The sequence below is a fragment of the Gadus macrocephalus genome, chromosome 18, assembly GCF_031168955.1.
Source record: "Gadus macrocephalus chromosome 18, ASM3116895v1".
NCBI lineage: Eukaryota > Metazoa > Chordata > Actinopteri > Gadiformes > Gadidae > Gadus > Gadus macrocephalus.
In genome coordinates this window covers 10,152,659-10,174,787 of record NC_082399.1, presented here as the reverse complement: position 1 = coordinate 10,174,787, position 22,129 = coordinate 10,152,659, and the positions used below count along the sequence as shown (strand labels likewise).

At 42.1% G+C, this 22,129-nt stretch overlaps 2 protein-coding genes and 1 long non-coding RNA gene across 5 annotated transcripts; all 3 read left to right on the top strand.

Annotated features, from left to right (window-relative positions):
• The first annotated feature begins 8,252 nt into the window (after window positions 1–8,252).
• On the top strand, window positions 8,253–11,719 carry LOC132446656 (uncharacterized). 3 transcript variants are annotated; one of them, XR_009522945.1, is made up of 5 exons: window positions 8,253–8,391; window positions 8,917–8,985; window positions 9,149–9,218; window positions 9,695–9,783; window positions 10,152–11,719. It is a non-coding gene; the product is annotated as an uncharacterized LOC132446656 (long non-coding RNA). The 3 variants fall into 3 exon arrangements; XR_009522943.1 differs by having other exon boundaries at window positions 9,081–9,218; XR_009522944.1 differs by having other exon boundaries at window positions 8,914–8,985; window positions 9,081–9,218.
• Window positions 11,720–18,430: 6,711 nt separating this feature from the next.
• Window positions 18,431–19,529, top strand: LOC132446573 (hemoglobin subunit beta-2). Its single transcript, XM_060036903.1, has 3 exons — window positions 18,431–18,590; window positions 18,704–18,926; window positions 19,044–19,529. Exons 1-3 carry the CDS (start codon window positions 18,499–18,501, stop codon window positions 19,170–19,172), a joined length of 444 nt encoding a protein of 147 aa, XP_059892886.1. The 5' UTR covers window positions 18,431–18,498; the 3' UTR covers window positions 19,173–19,529.
• A 1,247-nt stretch (window positions 19,530–20,776) lies between these two features.
• hbae5 (hemoglobin, alpha embryonic 5) lies at window positions 20,777–21,574 on the top strand. Its single transcript, XM_060036904.1, has 3 exons — window positions 20,777–20,937; window positions 21,065–21,272; window positions 21,361–21,574. The coding sequence occupies exons 1-3, from the start codon at window positions 20,843–20,845 to the stop codon at window positions 21,487–21,489; spliced, it is 432 nt and encodes a 143-aa protein (XP_059892887.1). The 5' UTR covers window positions 20,777–20,842; the 3' UTR covers window positions 21,490–21,574.
• Window positions 21,575–22,129: the final 555 nt, after the last annotated feature.

Genomic DNA, 22,129 nt, shown 5'->3' with positions numbered 1-22,129 from the left:
TGTACATGTTGTGTTAGGGGTGGGTTGGCTGACCTCAAATAGTGCATATTGGTAAAGTCGAACGATTATTTAGGATGCTTTATTCGTACTGGCCAACTAAACAGTTTGTGCAATTGAATGGCTTATTTACAGAGTTAGAGCTAGTTATTGCAGTTTGGAAGTCTGTTCCATGATCAGAGATCTCTGGAGTGTGTGGGGATGGCTGTGTCACACTAAATTTGTACCGGCTGCCAAATTTGTACCGGGCGCGTCATCAATACGTAATCCATTCCAAACCTGCCTGGCAACAGATGATCGCGTCGAATGACGTGAAAGGTTCACGAACATTCGCAAACCTTCTATCTAGCGATCCGTTATCTGTATTGTGCTATTTCGTCCTTGACCTGCTTTAAACACTCAGTTTACTTGCTAAATTTGATTAAACAATGAAATACAATACAAATATAAAGTAAAAACAAGTGTTATCTAGCGATCCGTTTTCTGTATTATGTTATTTCGTCTTTGGCAACATGAGCGCGAATGTTTTTTGAAACCCGCTTTAAACACTCAGTTTACTAGCTAAATTTGATTAAAAAATGAAATTCAATACAAATATAAAGTAAAAACAAGTGTAATCTAGCGATCCGTTAACTGTACTATGTTATTTCGTCTTTGGCAACATGAGCGCGAATGTTTTTTGAAACCTGCCCGTTAACGGACGACGCGATCATCTGTTGCAGGCAGGTTTGGAATGGATTACGTATGGATGACGCGCCCGGTACAAATTTGGCAGCCGGTACAAATTTAGTGTGACACCGCCAGTGCAGACCTTCGACTCCATTGGCCAGCAGAATATGCATGTGTACGTTTTTCAAATGACATTTTCTCAAAATCTATACAGTAAAATCAAATGGTTCCTTGTGGTCAAGTAGTCAGTACAACAGTTAGTATGGTAATATCAGTCAGTGCCTAAACTTATGTGAAATTCGGTCTATAGCTCACCTCAAAGTGCTGACATAATGCAATTTGCAAAGGCGAGAATATGCATGTGTACGTTTTTCAAACGACATTTTCTCTAAATCTATACTGTAAAATCACATGGTTCCTTGTGTACAAGTAGTGGGTACAACAGTTAGTATGTTCATATCAGTCAGTGCCTGAACTTATGTGAAGTTCGGTCTATAGCCCACTTCAAAGTGCTGGCATAATGCAAATTTGCAAAGGTGAGAATATGCATGTGTACGTTTTTCAAATGACATTTTCTCTAAATCAATACAGTAAAATCAAATGGTCCCTTGTGTACAAGTAGTCAGTACAACAGTTAGTATGGTCATATCAGTCAGTGCCTGAACTTATGTGAAATTCGGTCTATAGCCCACTTCAAAGTGCTGACATAATGCAATTTTGCAAAGGCGAGAATATGCATGTGTACGTTTTTCAAATGACATTTTCTCTAAATCTATACAGTAAAATCTAATGGTTCCTTGTGTACAAGTAGTCAGCACACCGGTTGATATGGTCATATCAGTCAGTGCCTGAAACTGTCCGTCCACACCAGAAGCGAATTGAGCGACCAAATCGCCGGAAGTCATTCACTTTCTATGGGCAAGAGTATGAAGGTATTATTGTAGCAAAAGTCTTTAGCACCTGTAACTGCAGAATTTGAATGCGTACACTAAAGTCACAGTAAATTTGAAGTCGTATATATTTATTTTGCATGTGTACTCTAAAGTCACAAATGTGTAACAGTACATTTGTAGTCGTAAAAAAAATATAAATATTTTTTATACCATTGTAAACACAAAATAGGGTCTACGAGTACGCTAATCTGTGTTACAGGTGCACAAATCCTTTTGCTACAATTATTGCAGCGCAGTTGGTGCAAAACACATTCGCACACCCGTGTTTCATAATCTGAGAACATGCCCAAAAGGTGTGCATTCGTAAACCCAAATTTGAACAAATGCATCAGAAGTTGCACATCTGTGAACGCTATGTTAATTCAGCATTTTAATGAGCGAGCACAAAACCATTTTACAACTGCTCGAATCTGCTCCTGCAAGTCTCAGCTGTGGGGTTTTTTGCAGGTTGTTTTGCAACACCCCTAGGTGGTAAATGTGTAGCAAAAGTATTCGTATCCGTAGATGACAGAGCGTCCGTGAGCGGGACAAAATAGTCCCGCCCATAATTTCCTAATCCAATGAAAATCGCCGGCAGGGATGCAATTCTCAAATTACAGTGACGGCTGGTGGTGATTTTGGGTGGGTGGGCTAAAGAATGCATTACATTTATCAATACTTCACAGGGGTCCAGACGCCATGAGGTCACCTTTATATCTCTGTTCATAACTTTCATATAATGTGAATGATTTTTAAACAAGATTAAGGTGTAGAGAAAGGCATTTCTTTATTTGAAGCACAATTATAAATAAAAAGAAAAATAAGGTGCTTCACTGAGCTGAAATTGAACATTTCGAACTAAACCATTAAGCAAAATAAAACTTTTTTTGTGCTTAAAGTATTACACAATTAAAATGTTGACTGGTCTCCCTTTGCGCAAAATGCGGCTGTAGACGATCACACACTCTTTGGTAGAGACGTCTGTGTCGCCGTCAATCATGAAGGACATGTAGGGGTCCTTTTACATTATGTCATTTTACATTAGGCCTATGTAAAATGAAATGACTTAGTTCAAGGGAATTCTCCCCAAAGTATTGCATTAACATTTCTGAATTTATGTTATGGCGACCATTAAAATACATTCAAGGACATTTGCGGCATGTTAATGAAATACTTTGGGGGGAATTCACTTGAACTGAGTCATTTCATTTAACATAATGTAGGATACCCATCTCCGTTCAGTAGGACGCCCTCTTCACTTCTCCAGAAATAAACGTATCCCGTGCTGAGTATGCTGCGATCTTTATAGCTCCATGGCTGGCACGGGGTGGGTCCCAGTGTAATTTGAGAAATGCATCCCTGCCGGCGATTTTCATTGGATTAGGAAATTATGGGCGGGACTATTTTGTCCCGCTCACGGACTCTCTGTCATCTACGGATACGAATACTTTTGCTACACATTTACCACCTAGGGGTGTTGCAAAACAACCTGCAAAAAACCCCACAGCTGAGACTTGCAGGAGCAGATTCGAGCAGTTGTAAAATGGTTTTGTGCTCGCTCATTAAAATGCTGAATTAACATAGCGTTCACAGATGTGCAACTTCTGATGCATTTGTTCAAATTTGGGTTTACGAATGCACACCTTTTGGGCATGTTCTCAGATTATGAAACACGGGTGTGCGAATGTGTTTTACACCAACTGCGCTGCAATAATTGTAGCAAAAGGATTTGTGCACCTGTAACACAGATTAGCGTACTCGTAGACCCTATTTTGTGTTTACAATGGTATAAAAAATATTTATATTTTTTTTACGACTACAAATGTACTGTTACACATTTGTGACTTTAGAGTACACATGCAAAATAAATATATACGACTTCAAATTTACTGTGACTTTAGTGTACGCATTCAAATTCTGCAGTTACAGGTGCTAAAGACTTTTGCTACAATAATACCTTCATACAAGAGCGACCAAAGCGACCAAAGCTACCAGCGGCCAAAGTTGAGCGACCAGAGCGTCAAAAAGAAGTTGAAAACTTTTTAACTTTATGCAAATGACTATTATTCGCTTCAGCGGCCAAACACTGACAGCCAATCGGAATGTAGACGCTCTTCGCTTGCGTGGATCCCAGGGAACATCGGCAGGCACTTTGGTTCCTACCTACCTTTATTCACTCACTGAACAAAATGTCGGCTGAAGTATTAATCGCGGCTGTAACTGGGCACCCGGTGTTGTACGAACCCACCCCTTTTCAGTGATGATAAGCGGGAGTATTTATAGGCTTTATCTAGAACGTTCGTATTTAAGCGGGAATCATTTTAATTTGCTCTCCATGCCACCAATCTAACCAACCAATCGCGTGTAGCATGCTTTAAACAAAACCAAAAAAGTTTTTGAAATGGTCACATAAACAAACTAATCGACAAGACGAGGGATAAATGACAAGGGATATATCTAGTCTAGATAGATAGAAAGCCTAGTCAAGTCTTTATTAATACCAAACGACACAAATCGTCGGGAATCCATTTAGGTGGTTCGGCCCACACAGGACAGTAAGACCACACAGAACAAGTCTGACTGGACATACACACAATACATCACATTAAAACTAGACACGCGTTGATAGATAGATAGACAGAAAAGCCTAGATAGATCAATATGTTCCATTATTTGCCTTGCGGAGCCAACCAGTCCTGTGCGTATGCAAATTAGCCATGTGCGCGAATGTCTATTTGTTTTGAATGCGACGAATGAGTGCAGATCATGATTTGCAGATCCAGATCAGTGAAACATATTTTAACTACTACAGCACGCAGGGTTTTTTGTTCTCGGTTGTAATTAGCCTACATTTTAGGATTTTTTTTGTATTGGGGGGAATCACTGTCCTACTTGTTGTCGGAACAAGCAAAACCGTCTCGGCAATATGGCCCAGGTGTATGGGAGAGTTCACTATTTGATATGGCTGTCTGTAGGGCCTACTAAACGCATACGGCTCCTTTAAATGCGTCTGCATAATTGAATTGTACGTCTTGAGCGACCAAAGCGAACAGAAAAATTCGCAGCGAAACTTTGTGAGCGACTTTGGTCGCTCCTGGTGTGGACGTACAGTTAAGGCACCAATACGCAGGCCTTTGCCGTCTCTCTCTCTCTCTCTCGAGCTTCTCGTTCACAACCAATCACGTTCTTCTGGAGGTCACTAGTTCTTAATTGATTTCAGCTGCGTCTCCCCCGCCTCTCCTCATAAAGCGCCCCCACCGAGACGGATGTTAATCGTTTATTTTGCGTTGGATTGCGTGGGCTGAACAATCCGGACATCGTGGCCACCGACGTGGACCCCCGCCACCGGGACCCACGCAGTGAGTAACGCGGGTACTTCCTTCATGAGCACTGCTTACACTCTCCCCATCTCCTCCTGTCGTCTGTTCTCGCCCCTCTATTGTACATGTTTTACCGCTGGAGGTTAATGTGGATTTGCTGATGGAAGTGGTAGTTTGTGTTGAGTGGTTTATCTATGGGATCGACTGACTAACTAACGCTGCGGAGCGCTACAGCACCGACCACCACACTGGGAAGTGTCCTCTGCTCACTGTGGAAGCAGCATGGAAGAACTGCAGCAACTCTGATGGAAACGCTGTTGAACACAAACTGTTCTAGGCCTACTACAAACCGAGGCGGTCCCACTCGGTTCAAGATCTCGTGGTCAATGCGGCAGACCGCTGGACCTGGACGTCACCTTCTGCAGATCCTTCACTGCCCTCAGGAATCCACGGATAACTTGAAACATGTCCGACTCCACATGTATGAAAAATCCAGGATGGAAACTTGTGGAAGGAAGAAAGGGGTCTGTTTTTGCTCAACCTATAACCCCACTGAGCCCTTCTGTGGAAACCTGTCTGACTGACCCTACTGACTGGGGGCCTGTTGAGGTGTGTTTGGTTGGTAGCTGGTAGGTTTGCTGCTTGTGATCTGCAAGGTGGTCCTGGGTTAGATGCGGTGTCTGACTTGCACACCACTCTCCCAATTCTATTCTTCTCTTTACTACTTTCAATACACTTGCTGCTGCTGCTGTTGACCGCTGGTGGTGCAATGTGGTTTTTATTCGCGTATGTTCTGTGGACTTTGCATTTGTATTTTAATGAACATGTTTACTGCCTGTTAGACCTCGGATTGGCAAACCTAAACTCCTTCACTGGCAAAATGTAGATGCAAATTAAATGCCAAAATTAACATTTCAATATTCGTTTTGCGTATTTCACCAATAGCTTTGGAACTAGACGGACCTCGTATATAATTTGCTCTTCAAAGATGCGGTCAGGCGCCCCTCCGTTATATAACGTTTTCTGCCCGGTACGAAATAGACCGACCAATAGCAACCCTTTAGGCTATCTAATGTGAGGTTGGATATACGCAACATGTAGAGGTGTTTCAACAACAAAGATGGAAGTTAGTGAACTAAAGACTGTATATGCTCACTAAAAGAACGAACGACTACTACTCAAAGATTTTGAGGAATATGTATTTCTGCATCACCCGTTCCAATGCTATGATTAGTCGAGGCCTATCCAATAGCATAGCATCGACCCATTTTACATCGCGCCCTTTAGACACGCCCCTTGGAAATTGAACAACGCACTTCAACGCAGAGGATCCAGAAGGATTTCACAACGAGTCCATTGGAAGATATCGAGGAACATGAACATCACCAATGGAGAGGAGAGTAACGTTTCCACTTGCTATAGGAATTTAGTGAAGCACTAAATAGTTAATAATAATAATGATAAAATGTGGTCACCATTTATTGACTTTTTGGGTAAGACTTGCTTTACTAATATAGCCGCGTTAAAACCGCATTCATTTACTTTTCTTGTGTAGTTTCCCACTATTCATTAAATGTTTTATAGAAGTAAAAAAGTAATCAATAGAACTATACACATTTGTACAACAATTAATCATTATACAGGATTTGAACATTTTCTATTCTAACTCATGCTTCATAATATTTCCAAGGATTGCAGAGTACCAAATGATTTATGAACAGTTGTTTTTGTTCAGGAGCGGATTGTACTCCCAGAGGCTTCAACAGAGCGGGTCTGGTGCTGGGAGCTGCAGGTGGATGTTGGCCAGGAGCCGTTCAGTCCTACAGGAACAGACGGGTGAGCCGTGGACATCCTATAAACTCCTCCTTGGCGTGGTCAAACGGTTCAGAATAAAACTGGAATTCAGTCATTGGTTGTGCTTGGCTTGTTAGCCAAGCGTTCTCAGCCACTAGGACTAGTGTCCTTATGAAGATTAGATGTGTGGCTGGGTTTGGGAGTTTATAGGAAATGATACTTCTCAAGAACGCACAGAATGGGAGAAGATAAGCTATTGACATCTGAGTGAGCGAGGAGAAAAATCTCCAGTGTTTAAATAGATTTTGTCTTGTTTCAGTAGAGGTGATGGAGGCGGTCGTCTGGAGGTGCTCGCCGTGAGGTCCATGGCGGTCGTCTGGAGGCGCTCACTGCAGGTGGAGGGAAGGCCGGGAGCCGTGCAGCCCAACGGATGCAGAACGGTGAGACACGGAACTGCACAGCTGCACATTTTTTCTAGGCTTGGTGAATTGTTTAGAATTAAAACTTTGACATGCAGCCACAGCAACTCTGAGGTGTTCTGAAAAATGTCAGATGCATTCTCAGCCACTAGGACCAGCTCCAGGATGTAGGCTAGGTGTGTGTGGCTGGCGGTTGGGTTAAATAATACCTCACTCAAGACTGCACAGTAGGGCATCAGTGAGATCTGTGGGAGCTAAAGCAGAGGAGGAGTTGATTATCTGCATCATGTACGGGGAGAAATGTGCAGTGTGCAAATGGAACGTGTCATTCGCCTTTCAGAAGGACTGAGGCGGAGGTCCTGGAGGCGGAGGTCCTGGAGGCGGAGGTCCTGGAGGCGGAGTTCCTGGAGGCGGAGTTCCTGGAGGCGGAGGCCAGCCTGGAGGCGGAGGCCAGCCTGGAGGCGGAGGCCAGCCTGGAGGCGGCGGTGGCCTGGAGGTCCTGGAGGCGTCCAATCTGGAAGGGGCGGCATGGAGGGCCAGGTGGCGGCTCCTCATCCAGTAAAGTTAAACTCATCTTCAGTGCATCCATGATGAAAGGGGAGAAATGTTCCAGTGTGCAACTGGAACTTGTGTCTCACATTTCAGAAGGGCCTGGAGGCGGCCAACCTGGAAGGCCTGGAGACGGCCGAGGTCCTGGAGGCAACGGCGGGCCTGGAGGTGGAGGCCAACCTGGAGGTCCTGGAGTCGGTGGGCCTGGAGGCGGCGGTTGGGTCCAACCTGGAGGGCCTGGAGGCGGTGGTTGGGACCAACCTGGAGGGCCTGGAGGCGGTGGTTGGGACCAACCTGGAGGTCCCGGCGGTGGCGTCCACCTGGCGGCGGTCAGCCTGGAGGGCCCGGCGGTGGCGGCGTCCTGGAGGGCCCGGCAGCGGCGGCGGCGGCGTCCTGGAGGGCCCGGTGGCGGCGGCGTCCAGGAGGGCCCGGTGGCGGCGGCGTCCTGGAGGGCCCGGTGGCGGCGGCTCCTCATCCAGTAAAGCTAAACTCTTCTCCAGTGCATCATGAACGGGGAGGAATGTCCGGGGTGCAAATAGAACGTGTGTCACATTTCAGAAGAAATGAGGCGACGTTGCGGAGGTCCAGGCGGTTGGCCCGGTGGAGGTCCTGGAGGAGACGGTCCCGGCGGTGGAGGACGGCTGGGGGATCCGGCGGTGGAGGTCCGAAGGCGGCTCGTGATTAGACCAACCAGCTCCTCATCCATGGAAGGTCAGCTCTTCCTCCAGGTCAATCTGATCAACGAGAAAATCAAAGAGCGCAGCCATGAACTGGTGGTATCGCCATTTGGGGACTAAACTCTAATGTTTAACTCAAGTAACTGCAGTGTTTCCCCAGCACTGTATGGTTAAGGCCGTCTTAACAGTAGGGCCCCGCCTTGACTACCAATGGAGAAAAATTATATATAAAAAATAATTATGCAATAACAAAGTGCAAAACTCGTAGGGAAAGAAAACATACTTTCCTCAAGTACAAAAAATATAGATAAATAATTTGGCGGTAATACTGTATACTGTTGAAAACAATAGTCGTGCCATAAAGCATTTTGATTGCAATTGAAAAGGCAGTTGTATGTATTATTGCGAACTGAAACCCTCACCGAAGACCCCCCCCCCCCCCCAACTTGACTAAGACATTGTCTGGGGGAAACACTGAACCGGGTTGTATCACTTAGTAGTGAGTACACTAGGGTAGCTGGGTCATCTCCAAATGGTAACTGAGTGTTTGCTCCAGCAGGATTGAAGGAGTCACTGGGGATGAAGATCACTGCTCAGGGGCTGACGACCACTCATCTTTCCGGAGAAGGTACATAATTCTACAGCTGATGTGATTAAAGTTCTGCAGTTCAGATCCGCTGATAAATGGTCCCATACCGTATCCACTGCGTCCTCATGGTGCAGGCGGTCAAACCTCCACCTCTTTGAAGAGACCAAGCAGCTTGATGACTGACTGGTTCTTTATACTCAAGACCTCGTCCCGGAGCAGAGGACGGACCTAAGGCCCTCAGCGCAGCCGACTAGAGACTCCATGTGGCACCGGTAAGATACTGGATTGACCATCTTGAAGACATTTTCATTTATTCAACGAGGTTAGTTTTGTTTGGCGGGTATGTTGCTTTGATACTAGGGGCTTCTTCTGTAACAAACTTTCTAGAGAATAAGATCTGACTTCAGCCAATCAGCGGGATGTCCTTGAACAAGAGCCAATGGCTGAAGGTGCTCAAACGCATTCTTTTGACTCGCTCCTCTACTATTGCTGTAATCAAGCTGGATGGCTATTTTGCTCCTTCTACTGACAAAATCAAGTCTGTCACCTGGTGGCTGATGAGGGCGTAGCAACTCGGGGTACATTGGAAACATGATAAGAAGAGCCTGTTTTTGATGGTTGGATCGTACACCTAAATGTTTTTACATGAAAATATCGCCGATCCCCATGTTGGACAATGCTTGTTTTCATCCTTTCTATGTTTAGCTTTGATTTATCCTTACCTTTTCTTGTGACCCATTCCCCTTAGGTTCAATTAAGTTGACCTCTCCTTCAGGCGACTTAAAGGGAGACCAGATGTGCGGCAGCTGGGTGTCATGGTGCAGAGACCCAACGCTGGTAAATATTTACTTCCTCCTTGAGCAGGCCTAACGCGTCAAACGGCAATTATATAATCCCTCCTGATCTTTATAAAGGTCTGAAGACAAGTCTTTTCTGTGAACTACTCCACTGACTAGTGTGCTCTTAATTAAATTAAAGTTAATTAAATGCAGTAACTCCAATGCACCTGGAGGCTCGTATTGAATTTTTTTGAAACCTGGTTCTCCAGCACTAGGACTGTTGCGGTAAATAAATGCTTGTTTTTTCGCTAATTTAAGTCTATGAAATCAAATGCTGATTGAGACCAGATGGGGCTGTTCCTGCATTTATAGACATTTGATTGCCCTTGACACTGATTCTACTTTTTGCATCAATTTACTTCACAGTACTGAACTACACCAGTGTGTCCTACTCCCATAAACCCTGAGGATCCCTGGATGGCTACACTAGCACATTCATCCACACCCAACATCAACACACAGTGCACACTCTATAGAGCTCGTAAGTCCGCCCCTTGCGGCGGGACCTCGTGAGATCGTAAGATATGACTGGGTTTCAATGGAGAGAAAGTAATTATTTTCTCCATTTTATGTTGCACCACATTTTGGGGGAAGAATGTTTGAATCAATCTTTGTCATTTATTTCCGTACTCCATATCTGTAATCCCAGCTGTTGTATTTTAACACGGTAGCTGGGAACCCTCTTTATAGGGAGCGACTAGAGGGACGAGGCTGGAAGCAAACCTGAGCCTGGATCTTAACCTTCTTTCTAAACCTAATGCTGCAATTTAACCGCAAATAAAGTGAGGCCTAAAGTAACTTGACTCTCTTACCTAAACTTGCTTGCCTAAACTCGCTTGTCTAAACTCGCTTGCATAAAACCTAAACTCGCTTGCATAAAACCTGAACTTGCTTGGCTAAACTCGCGTCGCTTGCCTAATACCTGAACTTGCTTGCCTAAACTCGCTTGCCTAATACCTGAACTCGCTTGCCTGAACTCGCTTGCCTAAACTCGCTTGCCTAAACTCGCTTGCCTAAACTCGCTTGCCTAAACTCGCTTGCCTAAAACCAAAACTTGCTTAGCTTGACTCGCTTGCCTGTACTCGCTTGGCTAAACTCGCTTGCATAAAAGCTAAACTCGCTTGGCTTGACTCGCTTGCCTGTACTCGCTTGGATAAACTCGCTTGCCTAATACCTGAAGTCGCTTGCCTAATACCTGAAGTCGCTTGCCTGAAGTCTCATGCCTAATACCTGAAGTCGCTTGCCTAAAACCTAAACTTGCTTGTCCAAACACGTTACACAAAGTTAACCATCCATAATCTTTAACCCAAACCAGACTTGTCCCTGGGTCGCTCCACTTTAATTTAGAAGTTTCTTCTTTTACCTCATCTGCGTTTTGAGTTTCATTCTTTTTGAGGGCTTGAAGTGCTTTGGAGGATATTTGAACCTTTGTTTGCCGCATCAATAAACATGCTTTATCTTTACCCATTTTGTTTTGGATTGCATTTCTATGTGTAATCCGGCCAAATGTTCAGTGTCCTTACATGTAATGTCTATGGTCTGACGATAATCTGACCTCTTCATGAAGCAGAATGTGTGTGAATGTTGTCCCGTGAGCTCCAGGCTCTCTGTGGGCCTGTCAACGTCTCTTTAGCAAAAGGTTGGAGAGTGAAATTCATTTTTGTGCCATTTTCATGTGTTCCTGAGTATTTCAGACCTGTGGTGTTTCACATGAGACCTTAATGGGTCTTTTCTGCCTGCATACGTAATGCCTACATTAGTAGGGTGATCACTGTTGATCTCAATATTGATCATTAACCACCTCATTCTTTGGGATTACAAATCATGTAATTTATGAGCATATTTGCAAATGCCTCCAAATATCAGATTGTGTAAAAACGAATGAAATGTAACCTGCTTGATTTAAAGAAAATAAAACATCCAAATATTATAAACCTGTTTTGTGTTGCTCTCTTACCATGTGGAAATGAGCAGATAGATATGTTTAGCGCTGATTTGCTGCCTCCTTTTGGTGTGGTGCTGGGATTTATTTAATATACTATTATCATTTCCAGGATAAGTTAATAACCTAGTATAGCCTACCCGGAGAAGAAGGGATATGATGGCCAGGACAGGCTGTTTCGGTGTAAGTGAAATCCGCGAGCTGCTTATCATGTGAGAGAAGGTTATGTAGTCACATTAAAAAATACCTTGAAAGATGGTAGGCCTACGATCTACGAGAGACGCAGAGGAACTTTCCTTATGAGGCTTTTGTCGGGATAAAAAACGGGTGCTCAGCAAAATGAACAATAAGTTGAAGTTTTTGCACTTGCAAATAGTTAATTTAGTTTGTAGCCTTTACTCAGACGTGAGCTCATTCTTGCATGCGGGTGTCCGGCTTGGCAGTGTAAAAAGGCCTATACATCATCCTGCCCAACAATATGGGCAGGATCTAGACCAAGCTCTCCTAATCGGGTCAGCAATAGCCGGGTTTCAATGCCCAGAATCTGAGTTTGAATGCTACTGAATTAATGGAATGTTGCATTTTTTGTTTTACATCATAGATTCTAAATTGCGCACCAATCAATGAAACCTTATGCGGAATCAGATAGTCGGCTCTTTGCTGCACATTAAGATAAATGTAGTTGTCACACAAGCTATTTTTGTAATTATTTCAGGGGGGAAAATGCCTTGAAAAAATGTAGTAGTGCGTTCAGGATAAGGACTAATGTAGCATATGTCAGCCTAGGCCTAATCAATTGTGTTTTAATATCTTTAGCATTCATATTATTGCAGTCTAATCTTTTCGTAGGCTATTCTGTTGATGGCCTTGATGGGGAGATATTTTAACGCTTTTTAACCCCATTTTCCTGCATCATTCCTGCGTCGCCCCCTCCTACGGAGCCCATTTCAGCACCGTGTCAGTAGACGGTTACAATCCTACGAACGTCGTGAGTGCAGTGAACGCGCGTTCGAAGCGCTCCAAAGAAATTTACGATGGCTTGCAAGATCCATCGTGAGAATGATCGTACGAGCATCGTTATCGGGAAACGGAGCCCTGATGCCCATGATCCTCTGTTTGTGCTTACATTGATAGATAGATTTTGGCTCTTATGAATATTCATGACATGCAAACATCTCGCCTCTGCTAGGCTAATAGCACTGTCCGTAACACACGCACGCACAAACACAGGACAGGAACACACACACACGGCCACGGTGGAGAGGTCATCTCTCTTATGACGTCACAATGAGCTGCATGACGTTGGAATTTTTTTCTAAGAATCTTTAACGTTTTTTAACGTTGTCTACTGTTGCACACATATTGAAAAACGCTTCTGAACAAAAGACATCGCTCGACGATTTCCGTCTGATTATTAATAAGCTTATTCTGTCTGTGTTGTTTCTGCAAGGAACGAACGGAAAACAAAGGTATGTTACGGTCACTTAATGAAAAAATGTTAATGATTTACTAGGGAACGGGCTGTTAAATAGGATTCATTTGTTGAGTTTATAGGCTCTGTCGTATGTGTGCGATCGTTTATCTGACGCATCGTTTCATAACGCGGCCCTCAAGTCGGACAAGTCGTTTTATTTTTCCCATCACATTTAATCGGTCACCATAATGCAAAATTGCATTATCTCAGCACTTTGAAGTGGGCTATAGACCGAATTTCACATAAGTTCAGGCACTGACTGATATGACCATACTAACTGTTGTACCGACTACTTGTACACAAGGAACCATTAGATTTTACTGTATAGATTTAGAGAAAATGTCATTTGAAAAACGTACACATGCATATTCTCGCCTTTGCAAAATTGCATTATGTCAGCAAGTGGGCTATAGACCGAATTTCACATAAGTTCAGGCACTGACTGATATGACCATACTAACTGTTGTACTGACTACTTGTACACAAAGAACCATGTGATTTTACTGTATAGATTTAGAGAAAATGTCATTTGAAAAACGTACACATGCATATTCTCGCCTTTGCAAATTGCATTATGTCAGCAATTTGAAGTGGGCTATAGACCGAATGTCACATAAGTTCAGGCACTGACTGATATGACCATACTAACTGTTGTACTGACTACTTGACCACAAGGAACCATTTGATTTTACTGTATAGATTTTGAGAAAATGTCATTTGAAAAACGTACACATGCATATTCTGCTGGCCAATTGAGTCGAAGGTCCGCACTGGCGGCCAACTTGCCACAGTCAGCTGCTCACCCATAACACTGTGTTGACTTGGTAGTGGTACATGTACTTTTTAAATAACCTTAACCACCTTGCTACATTTTCAAACGGTTTCAGTGTTTCCCCTACCATTGTTCAGGCCTAGCGGGCCGCCAGGCCAACGAGCGCCCCCGCCAGGCCAACAACGGCCAACAACAAAAAATAAATAATAATAATAATTTAAAAAAGAAAAATGAAAAAAAAAAATGGGGCAGATGATGCGCGGATGATGCCCCATCATAACGGACAATCTGACAGCATTAATTTATATCATCATTAGCATGGCACCACCAAAAATTGTATTGTAAATAAAATTAGTTTATTGTTAATAATGTGTTTATTGAATCATTATCAACTTGTGATGGCTAAGCAAGTGTTTTATATGGAAATAACCAACAAATACTCTAGCATCCCGTGAAAAATGTATAACAAATCACACTATCAGCTCTTACCACCGGGCCTAAAAAAAATTCTAGGGGAAACACCGTTTGTTTTGTTATAAACGTCAGAGATGTAGTTACGGCACTGCATACTTGATACTGATGAATAATTATGTTAGATTAAAAAAAAATTGAAACGTTCTAAAATTGGTACAATATTATAACCACGTTAATAAGGTTAGTAAGAAAGGAGAAGAAATGACCTCTCACAAATATTTATTTAATAAATTGTTTCAAATAACCCTGCATCGTTAAATCAATGAGCTTGGTGTTTTGCTTTCAAAAATAGGTTATAGAAGAAGTCTAAACAGCAGAAAATAAAAACATCCAAGCTGCCTTTTAAGGATACATTGGAATATCTGTCTATTTTTTTAACCATCGGACCCTAGTTTACGACAAAAACAACACAATTTACGGCAGCTCCTTTGCGGCGTGGTTTTTAGAGCCATGTAAGTATGAGGGGGCGGTCGATAGCAACCACCATAGCAACCATGACGGTCAAGTGACTGGATGCAGCCCCGTTGAAAAAAATAGAATACCACCCTCAGGAGATTAATGATATTTAAATTATTATGACCATGAAGTCTTTATTTGCATGGGTTTACACTTCGTTCTGTGTAGCATGGAAAAATCTGAGAAACACTCCCATTCAGAATGCATTGGTTTACATTTCGTTCTTTGGAGCAAGGATATTTTTATTTATTTATTTATTTTCAGTTTTTGAGGGGGTGCTTCAAAGATGCTAATAATCCAAAATCCAATGGAAAACCCCGTTGGCTTTTTGTCAAGGGAACCCAGGGCGACGCTTCCGGGTTGGCCAACATACGTCATCCCTCCACCACGCTATACTGTAAAAACACATGTTCAAGTTGAATGATAATGCATGAATTTATTCTTTATTCTGCCATAGTATTTATTTAAGGGGGGAGGGGGGGCATACAAGTCTTTTGGCCATAGTGGATCCAGATCTGTTCCGGAGCATTTCAGCACCTCGGGCAACAGCGCAGGGTTGCCAGGTCCTGCAAAAAACGTCCTGCCCACATACCGTTCAAAATCCACCCAAAATGTCCTAGAAGCAGCCCAAATAAAAAAGATATTCCACTTTGGCCAATGTTTTGAAAGTAATAATATTTGAGGGAATATTTTTTATTGTTGTTTAAGCAGCGAAATGCATTGTGTGTGTGTGTGTGTGTGTGTGTGTGTGTGTGTGTGTGTGTGTGTGTGTGTGTGTGTGTGTGTGTGTGTGTGTGTGTGTGTGTGTGTGTGTGTGTGTGTGTGTGTGTGTGTGTGTGTGTGTATAACACGCTATTTTATGTTGAAATGCGACGTAATCCAGGGTTCACGAAAACGTACACTGTCAACGTATGCTTTTGTCGACTGGGTTGGCTCTCAGATATACGTGTTTCTAACAAGATGATATCATTATTAAAGGTTACATAAAGTAACGGTTTAATAACACAAACGCAGGAAACACGTGAGCTGCTAGTTTAGCGAAAGCAGCGTCCCTAACAACCTGACGTCGTTGAAACATGCGAGCGAGCCGATACAATCTTCCTAATAACTATAAAACTAAAGATCAGACACATTCACTGACTGAAGATTATGCAAGTAAAAAGTATATTTCTCGCTAGAAACGTTATTAGAAACACGTTTAACGGTGAATCGGTCCTAAGATATTGCATTTCCCATTCAGATAATAAAGATTAATAAAGATCATACACATTCACTGACTGAAGATTATTCAAGGAAAAAGTACATTTCTCGCTAGAAATGTCATTAGAAACACGTTTAATGGTGAATCTGTCCTAAAATATTGCATTTCCCATTCAGTTAATGCTGGGTTTTGCGTATGCACGCGAAATGGTCATTTGGCGTATGTACTGCACGCATTTTGAAAGTGTCAAACCGTGCGATCTGTTTATATTGATGTTCACTTTATTGCTTTGGCCCTGGTAGCCTATGGCAGAATAATTTCAACCTGTGTGGTGTCCAGTGTGTATCACAGCATTGAACAAACATTGAATCTACAACATGGTTAGGCCTACTTGATATTTTATTGCAATTGACGGTACAAAACAAGACATTTTTAAGAAAAATGTATAATGTGAAACGACAATTCATTCCCTGTGCTTTTATTTGCTCTAAGTAGCCTACTGTGTTTAACCGGCAATGTAGCCTACGAAAGGGCCTTTCCCAGCACGAAGCTGCACGTGTGAAAGGTGAGAATCACCAGCGGTGCCGGAATGATGATCTCAATTAATGTACGGGAGCAGTGTGAAGGAGTCATAGGATGCATCAAATTGTTTGGTGTATTCTCAACCGAAATGGCGTGGCAACAGCCAACAGTATATCGTAATCCCATGTTACGCTATAGGCCTACAAAATACACGATGTATCTTAATATACAGACGACTCTACGTATATGATGTTATTAATATGTAGTAGGCCTATCAATTCTATTATAAAATTTCAGATTACTTTTTTAAACCATTATATGCTTCATATAAACGGAGTTAGGTTTTAACTCATTCAATATGCCATATCCCCCCTCCCCCCCACACACCTCCCAATTTATTTATTTTTCCAAACGATTGCTATATAGATTGTTGTATTCTATGCATCACATGTTTCGGTCTTTCAATCGATCGCCCCAGGACGCAGATATCGGCTCCATAGAAGATATCAAGGCAGAGCAGCGGAGCGGACGCCTACATGGGCGGGCCCGTGCAGCCTCAGATAACAGAGCGTGGTGCATCGCAGATAGCGCTCACTTGGTGAGCTCCGTGTCCTTTAAGGGCACTTATATTTTATGCAGCATCACTAAACACAAGGCACACCATTTGCTTTGCATGGAAGAAATCCCATTTTACAAATATTAAAGGGACTGTCATTTTAAGAGAATTAAACAGGAACAGGAGAATTGTCAAATCGAACAAAAGGTTTGAAATATGCCTACACAAATGCTATGCAGGTTTATTTTTTAGCAAGATCTGTAATGCTCAGCGTTACATAATTTGTATATCATATACACACAACAGGTTTTGTGTATATGATATATATGGCTATATCATTTTTGTATATATGATATATATATGGTGTATATATGGTATATAATAATGGTAGGTTAGGGTTTCTGCATTTAGTCTATTTAGTATATACAATTACTAGTATTTAATCGTAACACCATTTTCAATATATATATTTATTTTATATATATTTATATATACATATATATATATATATATATATATATATATATATATATATATATATATATACATATATACATATATACATATATACACATATATATACACATACATATATAATTTATAATGAAGCATGAAGCATGAAACAAGAAACGTATAGAGCCTGAATAGCCCTCTGATAAGTGAGGGTGGATCCCTGGCACAACTCCTGCACCTTCTCTGCCCCAAGAGATTATCAAGAACCTATTTAGCTATGCTAATGTCAGTCAGTGTAATAGCCTACATCTTTAATATGTGTGTTAAATCTATGTTATCCGACATCCTCCTTAAGAAATTACGCCACATATTTAACCTACACATTTGATCCAATTCATTCTACTTCACAGTTTTAGGCCTACATGGTTTCTGTAATACCAAAAAAGGAAAAATTCCTAATTCTTCAAAATTACAACATCAATAATGATAACAATAATAATATATCAATACATAATTATAATACATAACGTAAGTATTGTAAGTATCATTATAATCATCATATACAAATAAAACAAAAATCATAATAATACAAATCTAACAATCCATATGCATGTGTCGTTTGTAGAACTCGGAAATGTAGACATTTCTCAAACTAACTTGCTAAATGTATGGGCCTGCAAAACAGCGAAACTTCAAGAAACATCTGGTTCGATGGGTTTATCTGAAGCCTATCATCTCCAGCCTATTGCAGCTCGTTCCGTGAAGGGGCCGGCGGTGGGAACCCTTTAAAAGCCGAGGGTGGAGAGCGAAGGGTATGATTTAGTTTGATCTTCTACTGAAGCACCAACAACACATCAGCAACCATGGTTGAGTGGACAGATAGTGAGCGCGCCATCATTACTAGCATCTTCTCCAACTTGGACTACGAAGAGATCGGCCGCAAGTCTCTGTGCAGGTATGCACCCGAATATTGCCCCATATGTCGTTAAGCATTGTGAAACTAAAACTCGTATTTATTTTTTTTGACACCACTAATGAATTAACACATCGTTCCCCGTCCTCTTGCAGGTGTCTGATCGTGTACCCCTGGACCCAGAGGTACTTCGGCGGCTTCGGCAACCTGTACAACGCAGAGACCATCCTGTGCAACCCCCTGATCGCCGCCCATGGCACCAAGATCCTGCACGGTCTGGACCGGGCCCTGAAGAACATGGATGACATCAAGAACACCTACGCCGAGCTGTCTCTGCTCCACTCTGACAAGCTGCACGTGGATCCCGACAACTTCAGGGTATACGATCATGCACGAACCATCGCCAGTTATTCTCACCTCACGGTGCTCTGTCTGAGTTTTTCTTAACGAACCTGAACCTCACTTAACGTCTTCCTCCCTCCCTCACATGTGCAGCTGCTGGCCGACTGCCTGACCGTCGTCATCGCCGCCAAGATGGGCCCCGCCTTCACCGTGGAGACCCAGGTGGCGTGGCAGAAGTTCCTGTCTGTCGTCGTCTCCGCTCTGGGCAGACAGTACCACTAAGCTGATATTCAACAAAATGCAGATTTTCTTGAATAAACAAAAAATGAAAAAAATATATAGCCTACTTTCACTTCGTTGTATCCTCATTTGTTACTGCTGCAATGTTGGGGTGGCTGTGGTCCTTGGTACAACACGCTCAGCGCTGCCATACCTCCCCATGGCCTGTCGGCCTACACATGTCAACATCGTCCAAACAACGGTTTTGATGCTTAATGCTTGATTTTTTTTTGCAGACAGCCAATAAAAAAATAAAATAAAAGAACCAGGCAACCATACAACCAACCAAACAAATAAACAAACAAGCAAATTACCTTATTGTAAGAGCCATACAGGCTGCGTCATCCTGATGGGTTTTTATTACACGGGTTTCGGAGGATGTTTGGTTTGAGTTATTAAGTGAATACAATTCAATAGCATACCGACAATACATTATTTTGTATTTAATCAAGATATTGTTTCTGTATTTCTGTGGAAGATGGGAAAAGTTATGAATTGTGGAATCGGCTGTTGAATAAATAACCACATATCCCCAGATCATTGAATAGGCTATATCGTTTAACCTAATTCCAATAAAAATGTACAATTTAGCCCGTTAATTTAAGTGCTTTTTATTTATTATAAAAGAGTTATTAATAAAAAATACAATTAGTATTATAATTATGAACAACAAAATGATTATGATTAGCCTATTATGATGATTATTAATGATTTAACTATTTATTACAATGCTAAAAATCATAATCATAATAATAATAACAACATTATCAGAGTATAATTCCTAATCATAATCATAATAGGATTATAATCATGATAGGCCTATAGGTATTGTAATCGTAACAACAATTGTACATACTGCTACTTGAATGAATGAATGACGATTGTAACGATGCCGATGATGATGATGATGATGATGATGATGATGATGATGATGATGATGATGATGATGATAATTGTTCGTTATAACAGGTTGTCTTTACCTTACGTTGTCTTTTAACCGCTATGTTGTTGCATTTATTTGTTTGTAAAAGTAACAAATAAACCTTGATCACCAAAAAATGACTTGCCCTGTCTTCTCTTCCCTGATTATTTTATTTGTCTCCTTTTATGGATTTGACTAGCATAATAACAATACAAATCTAACATCAAGATTAGCCATAGAGTCCTGTCCAGCGGTGCAATCAATGGCAGCCTATTGATTGGTCCGACCCAATGTAAATAATACAATTAATAATAATAATAATAATAATAATAATAATAATAATAATAATAATAAAATATCAATATTATTAGGCTATTATAACATCAAAAGGGTAGAACATATAAAAAAAAAAAAAGAGGATTCTATATTTAACCAAAAGCGATACCATCAGGTGTCCACTCCCCTTAACGAGAACTAGGAACCCACCCCTGTCGACGAGTTGTGTTTCCGATTTAGCTCAAACACAGATAAGGACACTATGAGACAACGCCCGACCGCTGTCAGGAGTCAGGACCCTCCGAGGGGGCCTATCCATCGGTTATCTGGCTCCGCAGCCAATAGGAAGCGAGTGGGGGCGGAGCCTGGAGACATCGTTTGTACCCCCAGGCCACTATAAATACATCTGCTCTTGGTTGGTTGAGCATCAGCAACTTGTTCTTTCAGTCTAGAAAGCAACTATCTGAACGTCAACATGAGTCTGTCAGCTAAGCAAAAGGCCACAGTCAAGGATTTCTTCAGCAAGGTGTCCAGCCGGTCCGAGGATATCGGAGCTGAGGCTCTGTCCAGGTATGGCGTTTACTTTCTTGTCCGATGAGCAACTTAAAGGCTTATATCCGACATTCCTTTTGTAGGTGGCTTCGTGTGCCACCATATAGACCAGCACAATACTAACTGGTTGTTTCGCTCTCTCCAGGTTGGTGGCTGTGTACCCCCAGACCAAGTCCTATTTCTCTCACTGGAAGGACGTGAGCCCCGGCTCTGCCCCCGTCAGGAAGCATGGCATCACCATCATGGGTGGAGTGTACGATGCCGTCGGCAAGATCGACGACCTGAAGGGAGGACTCCTCAGCCTTAGCGAGCTGCACGCGTTCATGCTGAGAGTGGACCCCGTCAACTTCAAGGTAGGCTATACGCTATTTATCAGTGTGTGGTAAACCATTTGTGTTCCACATTGTTCTTATGGTTCCTCTTGTTCTCCGTCCACCCCAGCTCCTGGCTCACTGCATGCTGGTGTGCATGTCCATGATCTTCCCCGAGGAGTTCACCCCTCAGGTCCATGTGGCCGTCGACAAATTCCTGGCCCAGCTGGCCCTGGCTCTTGCCGAGAAGTACCGTTAAGGAGCTGTCAGTGACTCACATCCCGCCATCATTGATGCATGTGGTCCGTTTCAATGGTCAATAAAAACAAACGAACAAAAAAATACTGGTTTCCGTTGTGGTCTTTTTGATTTCTAAATGGGTTTTTACCAATGAACAATATATAAGGCTTTATACATTTACCCTACTGATGACTTATACTTATATGAAATATACTTAATTATTTGTATTTGCGTTCAGCATAGCAGTAACGTGGATTTTGAATATTGCATTCTTATAGTCATGATAGAATAATACAATAGAGGAGGCTGACCTGTCCATGGTGCTGAAACAAGTCTTGTTGGATGCGGACTTAAATGTGGCCAATATAGATAGATATCGATGATGTACCCGTCTCCAGTATTAAACATTTACATTTCATCTCCCAAATGAAAATCTATCTAAAATAAGAAATGCATTATAAGTAGCTATGTTAGAATTTATTTAGAAATACCTAGGACTGTAGGCCTAGTCGTTATTTTTTTAAACAGTGTAGGCCTAAAGTTACTTCTACATTTTACTGCAATACAAACCTTTTTTGGGTATGCTTCTTTTTTTTGGACAATTTACTTCATTGCAAACATGCTACTACAAATGTTATTACGTGCCTTTATCTAGTCAC

Coding starts and splice junctions, on each gene's coding strand:
- LOC132446573 (XM_060036903.1), top strand. CDS start 18,499: ATGGTTGAGTGGACAGATAGTGAGCGCGCCATCATTACTAGCATCTTC. Junction 18,591..18,703: donor GGCCGCAAGTCTCTGTGCAG/GTATGCACCCGA, acceptor GTCCTCTTGCAG/GTGTCTGATCGTGTACCCCT. Junction 18,927..19,043: donor TGGATCCCGACAACTTCAGG/GTATACGATCAT, acceptor TCACATGTGCAG/CTGCTGGCCGACTGCCTGAC.
- hbae5 (XM_060036904.1), top strand. CDS start 20,843: ATGAGTCTGTCAGCTAAGCAAAAGGCCACAGTCAAGGATTTCTTCAGC. Junction 20,938..21,064: donor GGAGCTGAGGCTCTGTCCAG/GTATGGCGTTTA, acceptor CGCTCTCTCCAG/GTTGGTGGCTGTGTACCCCC. Junction 21,273..21,360: donor TGGACCCCGTCAACTTCAAG/GTAGGCTATACG, acceptor CGTCCACCCCAG/CTCCTGGCTCACTGCATGCT.